Source organism: Electrophorus electricus, chromosome 2 (genome assembly GCF_013358815.1).
Source record: "Electrophorus electricus isolate fEleEle1 chromosome 2, fEleEle1.pri, whole genome shotgun sequence".
Lineage (NCBI taxonomy): Eukaryota > Metazoa > Chordata > Actinopteri > Gymnotiformes > Gymnotidae > Electrophorus > Electrophorus electricus.
Genome location: NC_049536.1, coordinates 13649421 through 13664067, shown reverse-complemented (window position 1 = coordinate 13664067; position 14647 = coordinate 13649421). Strand labels below are relative to the sequence as shown.

Genomic DNA, 14647 nt, shown 5'->3' with positions numbered 1-14647 from the left:
TCAGGTTTTAATTTTTTTGTACCAAAAACTTGGAAACAAGCAAATTGGGGATCAGTATTGAGTGTGATGACTTGGTTTTAGGTTCAGGTGTTCAGATGAGGTTCAGCAGGGTTGTGTGTGTTGTATGTTCCAGTGTACTGCCTATGACTTGTTTACTGGTTCAGGTGTTCAGATGAGGTTCAGCAGGGTTGTGTTGTATTTTCAGGTGCACAGCCTGTGTCTCATCTGGGTGTCACTGGAACTCCAGTAACCAGACATGTACCTGGAATCATGGGTCTGCACCACAGGTGCACATAGAGGTAGGATCATGTAATCTATTCACAGGTGTACATACAGGAAGGATCATATAATCTATTCACAGGTGCACATACAGGAAGGATCATGTAATCTATTCACAGGTGCACATACAGGAAGGATCATGTAATCTATTCACAGGTGCACATACAGGAAGGATCATGTAATCTATTCACAGGTGCACATACAGGAAGGATCATGTAATCTGTTCACAGGTGCACATACAGGTAGGATCATGTAATCTATTCACAGGTGCATTCAGCGAACAGTTCATCTAAGGGCACACGCACATGACGACTATTTCTTAATGCTTAAGGTCTTAATTTTGTTATTTCTATTCAGTTTTTATGTTTATTATTCTTAATTTTCTATATTTAATTCCCAGTGACATGATGATGTAGTTAATTTTTGTTTTAAATCATATTTCTACTTCATAACACTGAGACAGCTAAATACTGATTTAAGTAAAATAACACCATTAGTGCTGACTTTAGCACTGCCTTTCACACTGTTGACCATAATGTACTTAAGCTTGCCTTTTGGTTTTTAATGTAATAGAGTACCGCTGAAAACCAGGTTACATTGACATACAACAGTAACTTATGTAATCTAAAGACCGTTATGTCTTTTTAGAATTTCTACCATTAAATGTATTGGTAATTGGTTATTTCGTCCAGTGAATGAATGCATTGATGCATTTATTTGAGTATACCTGAATAAGATAGCAGTTGCCAACTGAAACAGTGTTTCTTTTAACAATCGCAAACAAACCTCCAATAAAATGTTCTGTTTTAAAAAAAAAAAGAAAAAAGTTTGGCATTTTTGAATGTTGCGATTTGAATTGAGTGACAAAGAAAATACAGTTGACTTGCTTTTTTGTTATTGTTTTCCTTCTCTGTAGGATATGTGTAAACAACTAACTGCTAGGAAGAACTACACAGTAAGTAAAGAGTCTCATACACTGTATCAGCGGAAAGATCTGTGTGTGTCTGAGGAAAGTGGGGGCCTTGAAAAGGGAAATGGACTCCAGAAGACATTTGTGTTCATAAATCGAGTAGCAAGTCTTCTTGCACAGGATAATTTGTTTTATTTAGAACATGAAACACAGAATGACTCATGCTTTTTGTATTTGTAAGAATTTCTTTACATTTTTTTTCTGTCTAAGACCAACATTGTTGATGTTGATTAGTTATGTACATAATGAGGCAAGCATGCAATGTAAAATTCTGTAGGCGTCATCGTTTCATTAACAGTGCATCAAACAGCCAGTATCAATGCAGGAAGTCTGTAGGCGGTGCATCAGATGGCCAGTATCAAACACTTCTTCTGTTCATGTTCTTTATTAGCCAGAGATCATTTCTCTGTGGCCTAGTCAGGTCTCTTTTCATGGCAAAAACAATGCAGTGATGAAGGGGAAAAATCTGGAACAAGTTGTGAAAATTCTCCTCCAAGGAATCATGGCCTGCAATTCAAAGGAGTGAGTGTTACAGGTGGTGTGTGTATTGGTGTGTATAGAGACACATTTGTTTTGTTTGTTTACTCTTGCTGTTTAATTCCACAGGATTCCTGTGTTAGAATGCTCCACTGACACTCTGAGGTTCCACATTCCAAATGGAAATAAAGGAGCTGTCAGGGTGTGTGTGGTGACAGCAGACGGAAGTTGTCATAGCAACGCCACCATCACCTATGGCTCCCAGCCTACGTGTACTGGACTGCAGCCTAGAATCACATGGGCCAGGTAAAGCACAGTGAAAATCTCTGACGGTCATAGCACCAAAATGATGCCAAAAATGTTAGAGTACAATACAAAGAACCAGTTTCCAGCTAAAATATTTAATTCAAATTTTATTCATTTTTGTCCAAAAATATTTATAACTTTTCTGACAAATGAGTCCCAATTCCAGCAACATGTTTTTGGGTTAAGAAATATCATACAGTCTCATGTTATTACAATGTTATTACATTATACTTGTAAAATAGCTTGATCCATTTTGAAGACATACAACAATGCAAAATTAGTCAAGTTTGACATTTAAAAAAGAATAATTTGGTGGCCTTTACAGTTTTGGATACCCCAATGATAAGCTTGAAGTAAACTTTAAGAAATGTTCCAAGGAATCCTCAGAATCAGCTTTACTGAGTTGTATCACACAATGGAGTTAGTTTTATTATAACTTGCAGAAACAAGGCGATCTGAGGCGAGTGCAGCTAAACTCTTTGACCTGATTGTGGTTTGAGCATCTATTGCTCATTCTCTAGCAGAGACCTGGTGATGGTTAGCCACTTCCTAACAGCATTGCAGCTAATTATACTTTGCTGCAGTGATGTAGGTTTCATTTCAATTTTGGGGGTCTGCTAACTTGAAGCTCCAGCAAAAACATCAGAGTATCACTGATAAACCTACCCATAGTAAAGACTTCATTCCCAAGGATTGCGATGGATAAAGTCAGTTCCTTACTCAGAAGTCAGCCAGGAAACCAATAAATACCAGTACTCTGTGACTATGCAACTTGCTACCCAGAGGCATTTCCCCTAAGGAAAGTCAAAACAAGGCAGTTGGTCAGTGCTCTGGTGCAGTTCATTTCCAGAGTAGGCATACCGAGGGAAATACTCACAGACCAAGAACCACATCTTACCACCCTTAGACAGATGGCCTCGTTGAAAGATTCAGCAACACAGGGAAGGCCATGCTGAAGAAGTTTGTTGCAGACACGGATACAAACTGGGATACATGGCTCTTCCCATACTTGCTCTTCCTATACAGAGAAGTGCCACAAGCATCCGCCGGATTCTCTCCGTTCCAATTGCTCTACGACAGAGAAGTTAACGGTCCGCTGGAAGGGGTCGCGGGAAGGTCACAACAATGGCAAAAAGCCCAGCAGCCTGTCCTGTGTCCTTAAGATGAGGATGAAAATGGCACCACTAACAGGGGGGCAGCAAAAACACGGAGAAAGCCCAGAAGATACAAAAGGAGGGGTATGCCAAAGCGATGCAAGTTCTTTCAGCAGATTGGACAGACATCATATGAGTTGCAGTGTGGTGCGATGAAACTTGTACTCCATCCTTGACACAAAACCACGCGTAAATCCAGAAAGTTCAGCGGATCATACCATCCATCTACGGGGCATTCTCACAGGGTCACAGTGCTCGAACCACCCAGCCTAAACACACATGAGTAGTGTAAGCACCCCAAAACTATGCCCTTTATTTGCGAGTTTCCTTTCTCTGCCCCATAAAGCCATGTAATGCTTGTGCTGCTGGCTTTAAAGCTACTTAGGCTACCAAAATATTTCTTGCTTGATAAATGGATCTTGGTTCAGCATTTCTTGAGAAACATGATTGCAATGTTCACACTTGCTGTTTCATGCTACCCAAGTGCTTTACTAGCTTTATTTCACCTCTGTCACACTGTCTTGAACATTATCTGATTAAATAATTGTTTAACGTTTGTCTTTCAGTGGTGAGCGGCAGATTCATGTGCTGGGGACCAATTTGGAGTATGCAGAGGCAGTCACTGTTCATTTATCGTCCAAAGAGATCATACTCAACTCGGCCAACAAGGTATGAAATGGTGCTCTTCATTTGGTGCTCATACAATTTCTATTGTTTAAAAAATTAACAGCTACCTAATGGTCCAGTGTATTATAAACCATATTCCCCAAGTTAGAAACTCTTTTCCATATGTAGTATTTTATCAGTTCATATTATGTGTCTATAATTCAGAGTTTAATTTATGAAGTATGGCTTTTTCATATTATCTCAGTCCTTTTGGTTCCACTCTGACATTATGAGAGAATACCAGGCACCAGGGCCATTCAGTGTATCACTCAGAGTGGGAAACATAACAGTGCCCTGCGCAGAAACTCTCTACTACCTCCCAGATCCAGAATTCACCAGCTTTGGCACATCTCTGGATGACAATGATGTGCTCATCACCATACAGGTAAGGCACCATTTGCAACTTTCTTTTCAGATATACATGCTGTTGTAACTGCACTGCAAATCATAAAGTTCCAAGACCATCTTTGGAGTATTTTAATTCAGATTAAAGTGCTTGCTCTTCTCTAGCAAGCCTGATTATACTTACTCTTCCTTTGTTACAAAGATAGACTTTTTGTGTTTTGTCATGTGACATGTTTCTGTGTTATACTCTCTCTCATGTTCTCAAGAAAAATGAAGACAGGTTGAATTTAAGTATGAAGGAGGTGAATGTGTTAGGGCTGCAGAAAGAGGAGCCGTTTCCGTGTTTGATACTAGAGATTAAGTCCACTGCTGTCCTTTGTAAGATTGTTGGAGGAAAGGCAGTCAGCGTGGACTCACTGAGGGTAAGGCTGTTTAGTTTGTCATCATTTTACCATTGACTGTAATGTTCTCATTTGGACTGTTATGGTCTTGTTTGAGCACATTGTACTATTAAAAGTGTGAGCACCTCTGAATATTCCTGAGCACATTTTGTATTTAAAATAAATCTTTTTAAAAACAATTGTATGTTTTTTTTTCATATAATGCAAATCACTTTAAACACAATTTCAGGACACTGTCTCAGTTGGTAAAAAGAACTCTGATTTCTTTCATATTTTTCAGATTGAGTTTGGCAGTATTAAAAAAACTCTACAGATGAAAACATTTGTACATAAAATACATTTGTACATACTTATCATATTAATCGTTTTGATTCTTCTTGGTGCTATTGGTAAGTACTGAGCTGATGGAGAGTTTTAAGATTAATTCTTTGAACCCTGGTTTGTGGTAATTGTCATCTGGATGCTTAACGTGTGTATGTGTGTACCTCTGTTTAGCTGGAGTTTAGGTCCAGCATTTCAACATTTGCTTCTACATTTACTAATGTAGCAGATGAATACAATCTGCCTTCTCAAATGTTAATGCTTAATTTCATGCGTGTTATAGTTTCCTTATTTGCTTGTTGGTTTTTTATTATTATTATTATTATTATCATTATTATTATTTTGGCAGCAGGAGGCTTGGCTGTGCATCATCTTTGGGGCAGAGAGACTGCCCAGCAGGGGAGGGATGACCCTGCAGAAAGACAGCCTGGGTGATCTATAGAGTAACTCAACTTGGTTGCATCTTTGCATCTGACATTGAGCCATATTGCCGAAAAGCAAATCATACATCACTGAAGAACAAGACGTGTGTTGAAGGCCAGTTTGGGACTGTTTTTTGTTTTTTTACATTTCTGTGCAATTGAGCAATAAAGGGAGAGGGAGGTTGTGAGAAGTGTTCTTGTTTAAGAGGACTGTGACTAGGGAAAAAGGAGCTGTTCAGGTGCTGACTGGTGTGGTATCTCAGGACTCTTATCCTCAGTTTCTTCTGGGAGGGGAACCATTGGAAGAGAGAGTAGTTGGGGTGTGAGGGGTTGGCCATCATGTTTCTCGCTCTCCTCTTTACCCTTGATGAGTAAGGGTGAGAAGATGACAAAGATTAATAGTCTTCTCTGCACTTCTCTGTCTCGCACTCTCTCTGTCTCTCTCATTTTTATATATATATATATATATATATATATATATATATATATATATATATATATATATATATATATATATATATATATATATATATATATATATATATCTGCACTTCTAAAAAGAAGCTGACCTTCTTTTGCAATGCTTATTGCAGCCAAATACTTAACCATTTCTAATTGTGTTTACTTGTAATATTATACTAACCAGCTAGGTGGAAATATATTAATTGATTGCATTTAATTTTTCATGTTATGTTCATTTATTGTGGTATGCAACAAATTTGAAGGCCATGTGGTACGAAGTGTTTCAAGACTTTTATATTTTTCATTTGTTACTTTATTCATTTGGTACTTTATTCCTCTTCATTCATGGTAAACCTCCCAAGAAAGCCAACCCCCTTTATATGGATGGAATAAAGAAGAATAATATGCAAAATCCCTAACAGACATGTCCCTGCCCCTGGACCTTTAGTTAAAAATCCCAAGTGCAGTTTTGTGAAATAGGATAAGTGGGGAGAATGTAGTACATCCCTTTGTGAACCAGTGCTGTGCTGTGCTATTGTACATCCCTCCTTCTGACACATGGTCCCTACCATGGGTCAACTTAGCATAGTATGGAAACATCCCTTTGGCAGACAGGGTTTACCACTGGGGCCATACCATATCCTGCTTTATATATCCTTACTTTACATGTGCACCTGCTTTTTTCCTTACGGACCTCTCCTCTGGTAGCACGAGGCTGTGGAGCTCCATAAAGTCAGCTGTTGGGGTAAACGCGTTAGTAGGAGGAAGTGCGTTAGTTTTACACAGGATGTACGATGCTGTGCCAGGCTGTGACTTTTCCACTAATTTGCATGCCTCAGTCAATGCCACTACCTTTGCTGCTTGTGCTGATAGATACCCTGGTAGCGAGCCTGGCAGGAGGGTTTAAATTTGGTTTACTACTGCAAATCCAATGCGGGTTTTCCCTGATTCGGCATCCCTGAATGCCGATCCATCCAAAAATAGCACCAAGTCAGGGTGGTGTAGCGGTGATTCCCCAAGATCTGTCCTAGGAGAGCAAAGTACATTTGCAAAGTACATTTGCATAGTGCGCCGTTTTCAAAGTTATATTTGGCATTTCTAGCAGTATTGTGTGATACTTGAGCAACCTCAGTACTGTAATGTGTGATATTTTCTGTTCCAGTAGTAACTGTGCGACCGCATGAGGCACTGACAATATCAGCGGGCTATAACCCACAATGTTATCTGGGTTATGTGTAATAGCAGTAGAGAGTAAATTCTACTGCTGTAGCAACATAAATTTCCCCAGGAGATATAATAAAAAGCAATCTTATCTTATCTTATCATATCTTATCTTAACTTATCTTATCTTATCTTATGTCATACTTGTGTATCCCTGTTTTGCACTGTTTTGTGTTCTCGTGGCAAATGAAGTCTTGCACATTGAGTAATGTGAGTTTATTTTTATGTGAGTAATACTCACTACATTTCACAATAGAATAAATTCTCAAATGGTCATTCAAAAAATGTAATTAATAAAGTAAAATGAAATAGCTGCAGCACCAGACAAATTGTAAATAATAGTAAATAATATATACAGCCACAAGCAGTGATCACAGGGTCCAAGCACTAGTCTGAGTATTAACTTGTGTGTCTGACATGACTGTACACTATGCACCAGTCTGGGCAATAACTCTTATGTCTGACTGATGCATCCCATAAGCATCATTATTAAAGATGTTAAATAACTTCATTCATCATTGCCTGAAGTGTGCAGTGGTTGGGATTTAAACCACAGACATTCCATAGAGTTGGTGCATGCAGTAGCTGGGGAGCCACCATGGGAATTGTAAAGTGAGTCACTTTGGGAGTTTTTGTTAATAGGCTTTTTAAAGCTGGTAGTTAATTAATTCTAAAATTCAATTTTAAACATATAAAAATATACAAACTTTTTTCACAGTAATAAATATGAATAAAGACATTTTTCCATTTTACTATAAACATACACTACTTGGTAGTTGAATGGCCAATGTCAAACCTATTAAATGCATGATGAGGATGAATTGGCTGATAGTGGCCATGTTTTTTGAGCGATGACATCGTCACTGAGTGCCCTGATAGAAGTTTATGATGATGTAGACACATTCAAGGAGGGTCTGACCCTCCCTGTGCAGTTTAACCTTTCATTAATATTAAGATTGCTAATATTTTTTGCTAATATTCTTTATTTTCACATTTAAAACTCTTATTTTTATCTTTATTGAATTTTACTGTTGCGCTTTACTTTTTTTCTGTTTTGTTATTTTATTTATTCCTATTGTATCCTTTTATAAAGCACTTTGATTAATAAGTGATATATAAATAAGGCTTCATGGTACTATTATTATTACACATTTGTACACATTTTGTTTGTACACATTGTGTCACGATTGGCCACCCTCCTGGCATCCATGTTTCCATGGTTTCCCTGTCGCATATGTTTTCCTTGACTACTTGTTGTTCGGTTTTTTGGTTTCGTTTTCTCCGCCCCTCGTATGTTCCTTTATTCCATTCTTGTTTTAGTTTTCGCTGTTCCTATGTTCACCTGTATCTGGTTAGTCTTTGGTGGTCTTGGTTATTTAAGCCGCGTTTCGTTCCCTAGCTTGTCGGTTATTTTGTTAAGTTAGGTTTGTTCTGTCGTGTTTAGATTACGGTCGTCGTCCTTCCTTTTCCGTTTGTTTAGTTCGTGTGTTATTTCGCTTCAGTTTTTTCCCTTTGTCTCTGTTTATAAGCCTGCCGTGTTTTTCTTTCCCTAGCTCAATAAACCGCTTCCTGCATTTGCCGTCTGCCGCTCGCCTTGTTCCTGTTGGAACCGATACACTTTGCAAGCTGCTAACTGCATGTTTAGCGAATGCTATTTTATTTTAGTTTAATATTGTCATGTCACCCTCAGCCACCTTCCACTACAAATCCCAGAATCCCATACTCAACCCAGAAGACCAATCACCAACCAGGCACAGGCTACATTTCATCACACTATTAATCTCAGATGCGCCTCATTTCACCTGTCTATTTATACGTGCGTAACAGACTCACTTTTTGTGAAGTATTGCCGTTGTTGCTTGGTACAGTAAGTGTGTCTTGCTATTTCATTGTTCCGACCCTGTTTTTCCTTTTGGATTTGTATGCTTGGTGTTTGATCCTTGCACATCTTTTACTTCATGTTTGTTGAAGCTATTTATTATTTATTTATTATTGAACTTGCATTAGTTATATCCACAAGCATTTGATCGGTTTTGCAACCTAACATTTATCAGTAATGTTAACCTAATGCTACACAATTATGGTGGCATAGTATATTTACATTTACAGCGTTTAGCAGAGGCTCTTATCCAGAGCGACTTACAAAAGTGTTTTGTCATTTACTCATAGAATACCTCCTAGTACAGTAGGTTAGAGACCATAATACCAATGAAGTAGAAAGCTGTTGAAATACAGGGATCAATGCTGATGCACTGATGATGTGCAAAGTACATAAGCTCAGACAAGGAGAGAAGAAAAAATACTGAAGAGCTTGCATCGATCAGATGCTGATTATTAAAATTTTCCTCTGTAGTAGGATAACTTCTCAGAACTTGGAAAGGAGAGACTTGTATGAGCTGAGGTCTGACTCTAGGTGAGTTTTCCTCCACCATATTTCTTTAGTCCTTAGTTCTCTCAGCAGAGTGTTTCAGCAGGAAGGTGAGGGAGATCTTGCAGGTCTAGAGGAGAGAGTGCACAGAAGATTCATTGATGAGGAGAGTGTAGAAATGAAAGTATTAGTAACTGTATCCAGAGAAAGAGAAGAAAGAGCATCAGAGTGAGGAAGGGTGGACGAAATAGTAGAAGTAAAGGATGATGGAGTGATGGAGCGTAGATTGCAACAGAAGGATGAAGAACACATTGGGGAGATAGGGATGGAAAGAGAAGGGAGGGAGAGAGAGGAGGATAGAAGGTGTTGGTCTGAGAGGTGGAGGGGGTGACTGCGATGTCCAATGTTGTGGTGGTCCGGGTGAAAATCACGTCCAGAACATTGCCCACTCTCTGAGACAGGTTGAGGGTGTGGTCAAATGAGGTCAACAGTGGAAGGGTGCAGTAGGAATGTGGCTTGTCTGATGGAAGGTCAAAGTCACCAAAGAGAATTAATGGATTTCCTTCACTGGGGAATTGACTCAGGAGGACATCAAGCTTGTCAATGCAATGAAGTTATCTAGGGAACCTGGAGGGCGGTAGATGACAATGATGGGACGTTTGGTAGGGAAGTACAGGAAATAGGATGAAATTCAAAAGAAGGGATGGAAAGTGGAGTGAAATGCTGCTGTTGTGACAATTGTAAACCTGTGCCACCACCCCTGCCAAGACACCCCAGAGAATGTGTGAATGAAAAGGCAGAGGACAGGAATCACTGAGTTCTCAGGGGTGATCCAGGTGTCTGTTAGAGTCAGGAAGTGTAGTGAGTGGAGGGATGCTAGGGCTGGACAGCAGATTGGCAATTCCAGAGCCATCCTTCCACCACTATCTGTGATTGTGCAGAATATTTAAAGTCATTTGATTCCACATTTGCTATAGAAGCAGATGAAAATTATCTGCCTTTTCAAATGCTAACATGTCTAATTTCTTATAAGTGCTAGTGTTATTTGTGTGCTGGTTTATTATTATTATTATTATTAGCAATTGTGGTGACCTGGTAGCTTCCTGAAGGTTCCTTTTGAGACCTTCTTGATGGTACCAAGAGCTCCGATCACCACTGGTACCACTCATGTCTTGGTGCTCTACATTCTCCTAAGCTCCTTCTCCAGACCCTTATATTTGCTGACATTTTCAGCTTCCTTGATCTTAAGGTTCCTATCATCTGGGATTGCCACAGCTATCAGGAAGTACTGCTTACTTATTACTACTGTGTATTATGATCCTGTTTAGTATATTTATAAGGTTCATTATATATTTTAGTATATATATCTCAAATTATGTAAAACAATGCCTTTATGATATCTAACAGAACACACCTAATTTATCCTTTCTATGATGGCTTGTTTAGGCATTGCTTGTTCATGTTCATTCACTAAACCCAAATTTAAACAGGACATAAATTGCAGTGTTTGTAAAAAAAATTAGTGTATACGAACTTTGGTTTATATTGAGTTGACTGTAGGGTTTGACTTCTGAACCTTTATGATAGTAGGGTTAGAGAGAGATATACAATACAATAACTTTGCTGCGACTAATATATTTAATATAGACTATATATTTTTAACAGTTAAACAATTAAAACAAATCATTTCTCCATCGGGGTGCAGTACTGAGCCTTGAAGAATCGATGGACTTGCAAAAGGTATACAACTGCTATTAGTTAAATGAAATTTCTGTGATTCTTACTTGATAATCGGAAAATCTACGTGTCTGCAGTCGATCGGATCTAACAATGTCGAACAGTTTCTAAGGATCATCATCTTTTTTCTGTAAATAAAAGTTTTCTTAGGCTGCAGCTGTACACACACATTTGGAAACCGTCACTGACTGAGGATGTTAAAGAGATGACGCGGAAGTAATCGCTTCTACTTTTCGTAGAGTTCTCTGATGCATTTCCATGAACTGCGCTAAGTGCTGCATGTCGCGTAGACAGCTTCGATTTTGTGTATTGTTCGTTCGCCACTTGGCAATGCAAAATGAGGGCTGTATTTCTTGGAATACTTATTTTATTTAAATATGGCGTTTACGCGTTGGAGTACAACTTTAAAGGAGAAATTAGGAACTTTGTTGTTGGACAGGGTAAGGTGTACGTTGTTACCGACTCTCGCCTCCACCAGATGCGTCTCGATCTAGTAGAGGAAAAGTTTAAGGATTTACCAAACCATACACATCCAAACAAAGTTAATATTTTATTGCCTTTCGACGCTAATGGTACACTGATTGTCTGTGGAAGTGATACAAGTGGATATTGTGAGGTCCTCGATATAAATGACATAACCAAAACTATCTACAGAGAGGCTCTGTCAGTTGTACCATTAGTGGATAAATCATCGATGGCATTCCTTGTCGATTTTGATCAAAGTAACGGAGTACAATCCAGGGGTGCATATTTGTTGGTTGCCGGGGAGAATGAAGACAAGGCAAAAAAATATACAGGGTGTAACTTCCAAGGAGGTGTAACCTTGTGGAATACTCTACACTCCCAGACGGGCGATATTTTCTCTACAACAGCCAGTGAACCAACCGACTCATGTGTTATAGTTAAGGATGTTGAGTGGGTGGACGGGTTTCAAACATCTTCGCACTCTCACTCGTACTTATTTCTCAACATTAAGTCTGCAACAGCACCGAGTGTTGTGCTCTTAAGGATGCATAACAGCCGCAAAAAATCAAAAATGACCAGATCCCTGAAAGGTGCGCGGTTACAGTGTTGTGAGGATAAACCCCGCCGCAAGCTCTTGTCCTCTGCCGTTATCTCCTCTGGGAGCCCTCTTTTATGGGTGGGAATATTCACTGCCCAAGAAGAGCACGATGACACTGCTTTGGCTATATTCGACATCAGCGATCCAGGAAACCAAGTTCCTTCAGATTTCGAATGTAGTCCAAAGTGTGCAGAGGTAGGAAACACAAACGTACGATTCAAGTGTGCACGTTTGACAAACATAATATTTACTGTGATTTGCATGCCTTAAACATTATCGTCAGAATTCCCATTCACAATATTTTAATCAGTACTTGACATGTCTTTTTAAATTTTTTCTGTGTCGTTTCTGCAGGTTAAAAGGGACAAGGTATTAAAGCCACAGTCTGAGGTTTTCAAAGTTAGTTCAATGACCTCTGTGGCGGCACAAAAAAAAGGATCGTGGATTGTCCTGTACATTGGAACAGGAAATGGTCAGCTGATTAAGGTCTGTCTGCCTGCACCTCTTTTATTCCCTAATGGAATATATCTGTTATATTGTTAATATATGACATATTTCAGTAAAACCATGACAGAGCACGCCAATATCCATGCATGTACTGACACAGGTGTGATTTCCTTTGCTATAATTTGAATAACCCAGTCTGGGGAATAGGCTATCTACCTACTAGTGAAAGCATTTAAAGCATTTACATTTTCAGTTTGACCTTGAAGTGAATGAAATTCAGAGTCTAGGAAAGGAGAAAGAGCAGCAGATACCTGACAGAAACAGAAGCAGAGTTTGAGTGAACAGGCACTCCTAGTACAGGTAGTCTCTCCGTCTGCTCACCTAGTGCCTGGTGTGCATTTGCTGTTTAGCGGGTAGAACAGCGATGTACTTCAGAAGTACAGTTATAAGGTTATTATTAAGTTGATGTGGAATTACAGTTGCATTCAGTAATAAGAAAATATGCAGACAAGCTATAGTGTAAAAACTGAGCAGAGACAACCAGACAGAGAGAGAGAGAGAGAGAGAGAGAGAGAGAGAGAGAGAGAGAGAGAGAGAGAGAGAGCTAGCTGGTGATGTCCAAGGCAGTAAATATAATCTCAGTAACTGAGACACTGACTGTAAGGCAATGGAAGCAAAAAAAATTAAATGCTTTAGTAAACAGTTTTTTGTTGTCAATCCATGCATAACATCTCAAAAATATCATATATAATATATCTCACACAAAACAATTCCCCCAAACAACTAAACTACAGTTCCAATGTGGTTTTAAATGAAAAAATATTGGATCAGTGTTGATATTGGGCAACACTCAAATGCAAGATATTGGTATCAGTTTGGTATCAGAGAAACTGGCATCATGCCATCTCTAGTGATGTTTATTTCATTTGTCTCTCTTGACCAGACATCAGAGATTGTGTTATTTATTTGTGTTTTCAGCTTGTATTGGATAAGTCTTTCAGACCAGGATGTATGAAGGTGCTATACAGATCTGATGATGACAGAATGCTGTTTTCCAGAATGTACTTTGACCCAGTGGATCATAAATGCATCTACATAGTTTTGAGAAATCAAGTGAGTTTTAGAACTAAGGTCCCTTCATCCAATGCTTACATATGTATTGTTAAAATATTTCAAAAAAATTTTTAGGATGATAATTTCATCTATGCAAAGTGTCCCGTAAGTATTTAATAAGTTCTTTAAAGAGCTCAAAGTGTAAACTCAGTGACTATGTTTTAATTTGAGGAAATGTATGTGTCCTGTTCATGATCATGTATGTGTCCTGATCATGATCATGTATGTGTCCTGTTCATGATCATGTATGTGTCCTGTTCATGATCATGTATGTGTCCTGATCATGTGATCCTAACCAGGTTTCCTGTGTGTATGTTGCAGATCCGGCGAGTGGCAGTAACTCAGTGTGGTATGTACAGCACATTGAGACACTGCAGGTCCTCTCAGGACCCTCTCTGTGGCTGGTGTATGAACACAAGCAAGTATGTTTCTCATCTACTCATACACATCTCTCATACCCAACACTGCATTAACATTTTAACTTTTCTGGTATTTCATGTAATATAATAAGTTGAGTTTTACAGTAACACTTGCTAAAACACTAACACTGCCATTGAATAAACATCTAAACAGGAATAATGTATATTATGTATAATATATTAATGCTGTTGCTGTATTGATTTCCTTAATCTTTTGATATAATACCAAACAAAAGGTTAAGCTCAAGTATAATAGTTAATTATTCTCTATATTCTGCCAGCTCAATCATTACAGCAGCTATTCTACCATAATATCATACAGCCAATAAGACATAATGTAAGGGGAATTTTATTTAAAGCAATGGTACCCAGATATGTGTGCAAACATGTAGCAGCTATTGTAGTGTTAACGAGAAATTTCTCAGCAGACATTAACTCTGTTAATATAACGTGGTTTTTATTCCATAGCAGACTAG

General features: G+C 38.6%; 2 protein-coding genes across 2 annotated transcripts; both read left to right on the top strand.

Annotated features, from left to right (window-relative positions):
- The first annotated feature begins 218 nt into the window (after positions 1–218).
- On the top strand, positions 219–5808 carry LOC118240951. The gene is made up of 9 exons (XM_035523584.1): positions 219–299; positions 1196–1234; positions 1641–1771; positions 1856–2032; positions 3753–3855; positions 4058–4237; positions 4464–4619; positions 4879–4987; positions 5269–5808. Exons 2-9 carry the CDS (start codon positions 1199–1201, stop codon positions 5352–5354), a joined length of 978 nt encoding a protein of 325 aa, XP_035379477.1. The 5' UTR covers positions 219–299; positions 1196–1198; the 3' UTR covers positions 5355–5808.
- Positions 5809–10150: 4342 nt separating this feature from the next.
- On the top strand, positions 10151–14647 carry LOC113569392 (plexin-A4-like). The gene is made up of 5 exons (XM_035523748.1): positions 10151–12387; positions 12547–12678; positions 13618–13752; positions 14074–14170; positions 14640–14647. Exons 1-5 carry the CDS (start codon positions 11467–11469, stop codon positions 14645–14647), a joined length of 1293 nt encoding a protein of 430 aa, XP_035379641.1. The 5' UTR covers positions 10151–11466.